The sequence below is a fragment of the Cebidichthys violaceus genome, unplaced genomic scaffold (assembly GCF_023349555.1).
Source record: "Cebidichthys violaceus isolate CVI_PGR_0920_01 unplaced genomic scaffold, fCebVio1.0.p SCAF_10, whole genome shotgun sequence".
In the NCBI taxonomy this organism is placed as follows: domain Eukaryota; kingdom Metazoa; phylum Chordata; class Actinopteri; order Perciformes; family Stichaeidae; genus Cebidichthys; species Cebidichthys violaceus.
The window spans coordinates 16,742,113-16,752,142 of NW_027176263.1; the positions used below are offsets into that span (position 1 = coordinate 16,742,113).

General features: G+C 44.2%; 1 protein-coding gene across 4 annotated transcripts; it reads left to right on the plus strand.

The window, feature by feature from the left end:
* The first annotated feature begins 469 nt into the window (after positions 1 to 469).
* On the plus strand, positions 470 to 8,245 carry LOC137885425 (uncharacterized). 4 transcript variants are annotated; one of them, XM_068727706.1, is made up of 10 exons: positions 470 to 507; positions 2,164 to 2,229; positions 2,697 to 2,870; positions 3,675 to 3,801; positions 4,514 to 4,574; positions 4,666 to 4,735; positions 4,837 to 4,914; positions 5,710 to 5,772; positions 5,853 to 5,915; positions 6,321 to 8,245. In XM_068727706.1, the coding sequence occupies exons 4-10, from the start codon at positions 3,680 to 3,682 to the stop codon at positions 6,572 to 6,574; spliced, it is 711 nt and encodes a 236-aa protein (XP_068583807.1). In that variant the 5' UTR covers positions 470 to 507; positions 2,164 to 2,229; positions 2,697 to 2,870; positions 3,675 to 3,679; the 3' UTR covers positions 6,575 to 8,245. The 4 variants fall into 4 exon arrangements, with proteins under 4 accessions (XP_068583807.1, XP_068583812.1, XP_068583813.1 ...); XM_068727711.1 differs by lacking the exon at positions 470 to 507 and adding an exon at positions 556 to 611; XM_068727712.1 differs by lacking the exon at positions 470 to 507 and having other exon boundaries at positions 1,189 to 2,229; positions 5,710 to 5,751.
* Positions 8,246 to 10,030: the final 1,785 nt, after the last annotated feature.

Below are 10,030 nucleotides of genomic sequence, written 5' to 3' on the forward strand. Positions count from 1 at the left end.
TTAAACAATATGAGATGAATGCATACAGGGTGTGAGGTACAGGACTGAATACAGTTAAAAGAGCACAGATGGTGGAGATGAACAAATGCAAGAAAAATACAAAAACATCTCAAACAGATAAATGGATCAAATTAAAAAGTGTGTTTGGTAGCATGGCCAGGGAGACGTGGTTAGTTAGGGTTAGGGTTACCGTAGTGGAGGCACTGCTTCCTGTCTTTGTTTTAGGCTGAACACATCCCATCTCTGTACTGGACCTGAGAACCAGAAGACAGTCCTGTCTCCTCAGGAGTCTGTCCATCTGTGTCACACTGTACGTGTGGTGTTTAAACACTGTGTGTGTGTGTGTGTGTGTGTGTGTGTGTGTGTGTGTGTGTGTCTCTTTAAGCAGCTGGAGCAGCAGAGCTCTCAGTGTTTGATCAGTCTGTCAATGAGTAACCCTGCTGCAGGAGAACCTCCTCACATACAGTATCTGAAGCTGAAGGCACAGCTGTCTGCACCAGGACACAGGTAGGCTGTCTCCACACCTCTACTCTGACACCTTCACCACCAGGTCATCTGCCAGGCGCCATTGATACCATCTATCATACTTCTGTTGTACTCACTGGTCATAGGTTCAGTATCTTTCTGTTGTTCCAACGTTGATAGACACCACAGAAGAAGAAGAACGCTAAAGTATAGATAAGTTGTTATTAACACAAGTCTTTACCAAAGGCTCAACTTACATGCATATGTAAATAATAGCTGGATTGGGTATCGGTGACAATTGGCAGAACTGATATCGGACACTATTATTTTAATAAATAACAATTCAGTACATTTATTGCTATGTATTTATTTGTCTTATATTTTGTTTTACAATGTAAAGTCAAGCCTGATGTTGCTTTATACATGAAACATTATAATCTAATATCATTCTGTATTTAGCCTCTTAAAGGAATATTTTACCCCCAAATGATCATTTGTGTATCCATAACACCTCGTGTTACCTTGAATGGTGCTTGTTTGAAACACTCATGTGTTTCATCTCAAGTGTTAATCAAGTATGTAGATATGTATGTGTGTTTATATACATATATATATATATATATATATGTATATATTCAATGGTCATTTATTGTCATCGTGCAACACAGGGATGCACCACTACATGCAGTTGTGGTCCATCTGTAACCCAACAAACACAAGAGAAACAGAAGACAAGCAGCAGTTCATTCCTGTAGAGCATCGTTTAAATATCCATCATCAGGAACGTAGACTGCAGCAGCAGAAACAGTTCTCTGATCAGACAATATGTCCCACATCTTCACAGTAAAAACTCGACATGCAGGAAACATCGTCCGTCAACTCTGACTGTGTTTGAGCACCAGAGTCCTCCTCCTCTGGTCCACCACAGTCCTGCTCTCTGCGCTGAGGTCCGATCAAGTCCAGATGGATCCGGGTCTCTGTGAAGACGTGGGCTCAACAGACACCGACCTCCCGCTGACAGCCAGCGGCATGCTGGGTAGTGGAGTAGCCTGAGGTCTACGTTAAGTAGTTTCTGTATAGGTTATGTAGTTTTTGTTGAAGTTAAGTAGTTTTGTAGTTTTAGAATTTTAGTTCAGGATTTCAGCCCTCGTCTGCATTGACGACAACAACAAGCAACCAAGAACAGGATCTCCTACAACAGAGAAACGCCACTCAACATCTGGAAGGCGAGCGCTCGCGACCGTCAAAGCCCTCTCATTCCGAATCCCCTCTCACAACTTACAGAACTGAGGAAGACCCGGTGGAGGAGGAGAGGCGGACGAGTCCAGGTTCGGATGAGGCGGCGCGTTACCGGTGAACGTCTCTGTACAATGAACTATGCAAGCTTCGGGGTCTCAGATCTCGTACCGGGCCGAACACCAAGAACTGCAACGTGATCAGCCGAGGGTCCAGATCGAGCCAACAAGAGCCACGGTTCCTCCGTCTACCACGTGCATACGTAGACATGCATCTATCTAAAGAATAAATACATTGACTTTATGATGAGCCATAGCACGCACACCTTTATATTTTACCAACAATGTGTTGGATTTTACAGTGGAATACTGTAAAACGGGGCCCTATGTCTACGGCACTGAGACGCAGTGAGGTGAGCTTCGGCTGTTCCTTTGTTCTGATGGTCTGCTGCTTGTTTGACAGGAATCAGTCGGGATGATTGAAGAGCTGCTGCTTCAATTCTTCTTGAGCCGGAACTGAGAGAACGAGGTAAACATCTACAAAGCATCACACAGAGCGCGTGTTTCCTCATGTTCCTCCAGGCCTTTGTTACTTTTATGGAGCTCGAAGGTAAATATGAGCTCATATGTAGTTATGTTGACGCACCCAAACAGTCGTCGGTCATAAATATTCTACATTTTCTGTGTGTTTTGGGATCTAAGGGACAGCTCAGACATGACGTCTTTATCTAGGACATATGTCAGCATGTTCTTTAAAGATAAGTATTCGGTTGACATTTGTCCTCTGTGTGTCACTTGAAGGAGTTGAAGATGTTGTCTTGAGTGATCACAGAGGGGGAATCACCTTTGACCATGTGTCACGTTAACAATCACAGAAACTCATTTACATGCAGCTTTTCTTTATAAAACACTAAAATGCAAATGTGGTGACTTGTGTGTTGTTGTCTCTGTAAGTAAGATTTGACTCATAAAAGCTGTTTGCTGTTGAACCAACAGGTCTCACCTCCCCCTGCAGCTGCTCCTCCTCCTCCTCCTCCTCCTCGCTGCCTGGAAGCTCTTTTGGGTTTGAGTTGACACGTCGACATGAAGTGAAGCCAAACAGCCTGCAGTCTGAAGACTCTGTACAGCTGAGGCTGAAGCTGTTAACATCCACACCGCTGCTCTGTACAGGTGAACATTGGGACTGTTACGTCACGCCCTGAGCTCTTCAAATGAAATGAGACGCGTCCCTTTAAAACCCGTCTTTCCTCATCTGATGCTCCGATAAGCAGGAGGCCTGTGTCTGTCTGTGTCATATTACACATATATATATTATAAATATATATATATTATACATATGTATAACATACAGTGGCTGTGTCTGTCCCTGTAGCTTGTCCCGTGGTCCAACACGTTGGTCCAGACTGATTCAGTCCTGGAGCAACGAGTCACGGCTGACTGCTGACACTTCATGCTGTCTGTATATTCTGTATGAATCCACCAACAGGATGTGAGATGAACAAATTAATCAGTTACTGAACTTTTCCCATAAATCAATGCAGTCTGTGTGAAGATGAATGAAGTCTGAGCAGTTTGTTTGCAGTCGAGGGAGTTGGCCAAGAGTCTGTCAATCTTAAACCAACTTAAACCAACCTTCACTCACTTCCTGTTCTCTTCTCTCTCTCTGTCTCTCTCTCTGTCTCTCTCTCTGTCTCTCTGTCTCTCTCTCTGTCTCTCTCTCTGTCTCTCTGTCTCTCTGTCTCTCTCTCTGTCTCTCTGTCTCTCTCTCTGTCTCTCTGTCTCTCTCTCTGTCTCTCTGTCTCTCTCTCTCTCTCTCTCTCTGTCTCTCTCTCTGTCTCTCTCTCTGTCTCTCTCTCTGTCTCTCTCTGTCTCTCTGTCTCTCTCTCTGTCTCTCTGTCTCTCTCTCTGTCTCTCTCTCTGTCTCTCTCTGTCTCTCTGTCTGTCTCTCTCTCTCTCTCTCTCTCTCTCTCTCAGTGATCATGACGGCAGTTGGCGTAGAAGTCGGCGGGTCGTGGTTCCCGACATCAGGAGTCGTTGGTTTCTTCATCGTCCTCCTCCTCCTCTCCATCTTCCTCACAGCTCTCTGCAGCCAGTGCAGCAGGTCAGCTGGTTCTGGGTTCTATATTTCCATTTCTATATCTTCTTCCTATGTGCATCGAGCTCTATTACAAACACATCAATGAGCCCCGCTGCTGCATAACTATGTTTTAATCAGTGTATAATCACCTGAAACTAGGAATCCGGTGGCTCTAGACAGACTTTGATGTTTCTACGTTAGCTGGAGGTAGAGAGACGCATTATTAAAGATCAGTGTTGATCAGTTACTGAGGCTTTTAGTACTCTTTAATATTTCACTGTCATTTGATATCACACTGCAGAGCATCTGAGCTCCTCCACACACACACACACACACACACACACACACACATAGACACACACACACACACACACACACACACACAAACACACACACACATAGACACAAACACACAAGGACACACACACACACACACACACACACACACACACACACACACACATAGACACAAACACACAAGGACACACACACACACACACACACACAGACACAAACACACACAAAGTGATGTGGGTCATTCTGCAACACCAAAATCCTTTAAGTTAACTTAATAACCAGTTATACATGTTGAATAACTAAAGACTGCCCTTGCAATGATGAAGCAGAGTTTATTCATCTCACTTCGTCACTCTGATCGAACATAGAAGTGGAGCCTCTGTTGTTCAGGGTTATTATCTATCATTCATAATAAAGTTTGTCTCTTTTTGTTTTCCAGGCGTTCCTTTGAGCTGAGAGACTGTGAGGCGGACAGAGATCCCTCAGCTCTCATCAAAGTGGTAAGACATCTCTGACCTTTGAACCCATCTGTTCATCTCAAACGTCAGAGAAGACGGAAAGAATACCTTTCAGTGTCCCGTTGATTGACAGGCGACGCTGGAAGAAGCCGTGGAGGTGAGAGACAATCCGGCGATCAATGAGAGCCTGAGGGATGAACTAGGTGAGTGAAGATCTGAACGGCCAAAGACGACCAGAGGTGTGTCTCTTATCCATCTGTGTGTGTGTGTGTGTGTGTGTGTGTGTGTGTGTGTGTGTGTTCAGACTTAAATCCTAGTAAAGGAACCACCGTCTCCTTCACTCCATGGAGGAGCCACTTGGGGGCGCCACAGCACCACCACGGTCAGTAAACGTTCAAACGGCGGACATGAAATGCTCGAGGGTGAGCTCACAAAGTACGGATTGATTACCGCTGATAGCACCGAAACCATTCGCAATCCTGCACCAATGGCGTTGCAGCTCAAACAACCCCATAAAGTACAATTTGACCTTTATTTCTTTGCATCTGCTTCCAATTATTCAAATGCTAAAGTATGAATGATGCTATTGAGGCGATGTGTCGGTTGTGAGCGGAGAGTCTGAGCCGCAAACCCCACGACTTTTTCTCATTCATGTTCAAAAACGATCGTCATCCATCAGCAGATGTGAAAATCATTTATTTGCATCCAGAAGAATCAAGGAGTTTGAGCGGACGGCCCTTAGAAATGCACTTCTGCTCCAAGCAACTCTTCACAGACGCTGATAACTTCATAACTACATGGATTGGACTCGTTTGCATAAAGGGTCAGTTTTAGAGCCGAATGTCTGGATGTTACAGACTTTGAGTACAAAGCAATAGAACAATATCACCGAGACAATGGCTTGGCATCGAAGGGGTCCATCTCACCGTTTGTGGTATTTTAGCCCTGTTCATTAGAGACGTATATATATTGTGTCCGTTCTGTCTCTTCCAACATGCTCACTGACCAAAACAACATGGCTGCTGGGTTTAAACAGTTCACTCTGATACCTCTTGTTTGTCCCAGTAAACAGCTTTAAAATAGGATGTAGATCTCCTTTAAACAGACAAAAGTCTCTGTGTGTGTCTTTATACGTGTGTGTGTGTGTGTGTGTGTGTGTGTGTGTGTTTATCCTCAGATGATCAGACCAATGGCATCACAGCACTGAAGAACACAGCAAGTAATGCTGAAACTGCTGAAGGTGCTTTTTTAATCACGTTAATAAGAAGAAACAAGTTAATCTCTTGTTGGTGTTGTGATCACTGCTCTGTGTGTTCTCAGAGTCCAACCCTGAAGAGGAGAACTCCGTCCCGTTCCCTCTGTGGAGGAGCCACCTGAACCAAGGTACAATGACTACAAACAGCCAAGAACATAGATGTGATCAGAGCAACACTTTGTCACATAAGTGCTGTATTGAAGAAGACTGTAAACTAGAGATTGAGACCATAAACTCATGTTTACAATGTTTACTGAGAGAATAAATCAAGAGAGAAGTAGAGTCATTTTAGACTAGACTTCTATACAACCAGAGGAGTCGCCCCCTGGTGGACACTAGAGAGAACGCAGCTTTTAAGACTCTTCACTCGGCGGAACCGGAGGTTGCTGCCTGATTGGTACTTTAATAGAAAAAAAGTTTTGATGGAGTGAAAAAGAAAAGGGGAATTGGGAAGAAACCATTTCAAAATAAGACAGAGAAAATGACATAATGTATGAAAAATGATTTACAAAACTTCTATGTCTGTCTTACAGATCTGAACAGCTCTAACGCTCCAGAAAACATCTACCATACCATTGGGGGAGGAGGGAGCAGCAACGATGCTGACGTAGCATCACCGCTGACCAATCACAAGCCAGTAAAGGAGCCCAGGGATTCGGTGTACGCACAAATTAGTAAGAAAGAGAGGCCGACCGCGCTCCCCGTTCGTCCTCCTGAGGAGGTGCTGGTGGAGGAGGACGTGTTTTCTCCTCCACTGCCCGACAGGAAGACACAGCTGGAGGGATGAGGATGAAGGACGCGAGGTAACGGATAGGACAGAAGATGAAGGATGAAGGATGGCAGCTAAAGGACGAAACAAGAAAGACTTGAAAGACAAATGATAAAGGATGACGTCTGAAGAGATGAACGATATGCAGTGTTGGGAAGGCTACTTTTCAAAGTAATAGGTTACATATTACTAGTAACCCTCTTAAAAATGTAATAAGTAACTATTTAAATCTGCTTCATCAAAGTAATGCAAGTTAATACATCACGTTATACTTTACGACTTCCTTCCTGTTTTCATGCTGGTACATGTGGTGAGGCTAGCTAGCTAGTTAGCTGTTGGGCTGTGAGAGAAATACGGAGTATGTGAGAGGGAAGGGGGATTCCTATCTCAAGGATTCAAGGATCATTCATTGTCATTATGCAACACAGGGATGCACCACTAAATGCAGTTGTGGTCCATTTGTAACCCAACAAACACAAGACAAACAGAACACAAACATAGAACATTACTGTAGACCCCTGGTCGGGGTCTTTGGCCTTCGGTCTACACCCCGTGTGAGACGATTCCTCCGTCCTGTGTGGGCAGAGCAGAGGAGAGAGGCGAGTCTGCTGAACTACCCCCCGTCTGATGCAGATCCTCTCGAGGGGTTCCGGAGATCCTCTCCAGAGGTTCCGGAGATCCTCTTGAGGGGTTCCGGAGATCCTCTCCAGAGGTTCCGGAGATCCTCTCCAGAGGTTCCGGAGATCCTCTCGAGGGGTTCCGGAGATCCTCTCCAGAGGTTCCGGAGATCCTCTCCAGAGGTTCCGGAGATCCTCTCGAGGGGTTCCGGAGATCCTCTCCAGAGGTTCCGGAGATCCTCTCCAGGGGTTCCGGAGATCCTCTCGAGGGGTTCCGGAGATCCTCTCCAGGGGTTCCGGAGATCCTCTCCAGAGGTTCCGGAGATCCTCTCGAGGGGTTCCGGAGATCCTCTCCAGAGGTTCCGGAGATCCTCTGTGTCTTCTGCCCAGTCTGTCTGCCGCTGCTGCTTCTCACCTCTGTGAACAGACGCTCACTCTGATCACCTGATGGGCTGCAGGTGTGACCCATGTCACGTGCCTCGTGGCTGCAGCACCTGCACTGGACAGCAGACTCCCTCCATCACCTCCCCCAACCTGAGCGTGGGGATCCGCCTCTTCCCCCTGGTTTGCCACACGACGCACCGTGTATCCTGTTTCAAACTCCACCTCCACTTTGGAACACAGACTGTATGGTATGAACATGGACTAAGATAATCCTGATATTCACAATGACATCATCATGGTTATTTTGACACATAGAAGCCATTCAGGGACGTCGACAGAAGATGCCAGCCTGTGTGGGTGTTTCTTTTGTTTTTTCAACTGCTAACAAGCATTCGTCAAAACTGAAGTCACTCTGTCAAAACTCTTCACAGTCAGTGAAACAGAAATCTACGTGAACCAAACTTTGAATCGCTTTTGTATTGCTTCACACAAAATGCATTTAATGAGCACATTTTCTAAAATCCATGAACTCTTTTCTCACTTCTCTTGCACCACCTGCAAAACACTTCCAAAGGTTAACACACTGTTTACAAAACTGTTAGAAACACATTTAATTTAATGCATGAATGTAATGCATTTCTGACTGTTTTGAAATATATGAAAATAAAATGAAATTATAGAATAATCATTCCTACCCAGGTGTCCTGATTTGAGTCTTGTTAAAAGGGGACGGCTTCCCCATGATTTAGTTTGAAATGGATCAAGGAGGACCGGTTGGTGGGGACAGAAGAGGGGCAGGGAGAGGAAGACCAGGACCGGTGGTCTCTGATGAGATAAGGGCCACAGTTACAGACCGTTTTTGAGAGATCCGGAACTTCATGAACTTCTTTTTGTTTCAAGTCTTTGTTTTGCTCAAGTCAACTACTATATGCATTATGTAGAAAAATAAAGCATTCATGACTCATTGTGGTTTCACATACTTTAGTTCAGTCAATAAAATCATTCAAACGTCAAAGATAAGAGTTCATGAGTTCTGTTGTTGGGGTGTTTGGAGTCAGTGTGTGATGAGTGACGGTGTTTCCAATGTTTTGGTCCAACGAGGTGATTTTGAGACGGCTGTGAAGGTTTTTGGTGGTTTGACTGAGTTTTGGAAGTGAGATATTTGCATCTTTTGAACTAAAGACAAAACGCAGGTTTAACAGCATCAGGATCAGTGAACCTTCAGTCAACAAACTCTTAGTTGTAAGCTGAAGGGAAAACAGTTCAGCTAAAAAGGAGACAGGAAGGAGGTCCGTCAACAGATTTGGATCCCGAAACTCCTTTCATACACTCTAACAAAAAGGTCCTGACCCGGAGAAGATGTGCTTTCAGAGCCTGAGAGGTGAGGAGCAGCAGCTTCACATCCTCACATCCTAAAAGCCATTCATGAACTGGAGAAAATAATCAGCAGATTTATCCAGAGTGAATATAATCATTACATGGAAATGGAAAAAGTTACTTAAGTTACTTATTATTACTTTAACAAGAGTTTCTACACAGTGTGGCATCAGTTATTCTACTGTAACAGATTACTTTACAGCAGGGGTCACTAATAGGCGGACCGCGGTCCGGATCCGGACCCAGATGCCGTTGTATCCGGACCCAGGACCTAAAACCGATAGATAATTGAGAATTATTACATTTTGACGGAGCATTTTTATTTTAACCGGCGCAGCTTTTCCAGCCTTTACGGCACTTGTTCAGCGGCGTAAATCAAATCAGGTGATGCAGCTCAGCCAATCAAAGATGAGTATTCTGACAAGTTTTCTGACTCGAGTGAGACGTACACACATGGGGGGAGACCAGGAATGAGAACGAAGACGAAGAGTAGAAGAATTATTACGTGAGTCAGAGAAGTTGTTTCACATGACGTTCTCCAAAGGGAGAGAAGTGACCAGAGTCTTTAAACAATAATGAACAGACTCTTTAGGTTCATTCTTCCCACGGACAGTTTAAAACCAGCGTGTCTCATATGTTCAGAGACGTGACGATTATTGAAAGCGGTAAAGTGAAGCGTCACTACGAGACAAAGAACAACTCTTTTGAGCAAACGTACCCACTCACATCTGAAATGAAGTCACAGATAACAAACAACCTAAGAGCCCAATATGATCAGAATCCTAACAGATTAATTCATTGACCAACTATGATGTTAACAGAGAGAATAGAGCTGAAACAAGTAGTTTAATAACCACACATAAAGTCCATGCTCACACATTTTCACACATGCACACACGTTAGAAGATGAAAAAAATATAATAATGTGTCTTTTTTGATTGACATCACTTCACACCTGAATTAACTGAATTTAAAGCTGCAGGGCAATTCAGTGAAATTAATTTTTCTAAAATGAATTACTTCATTTTAACCTGAGGTGAAATAATTTTTTAACTGTGAATAGTTAAAAAAAAAGTTAGATATTATTGTAATGTTC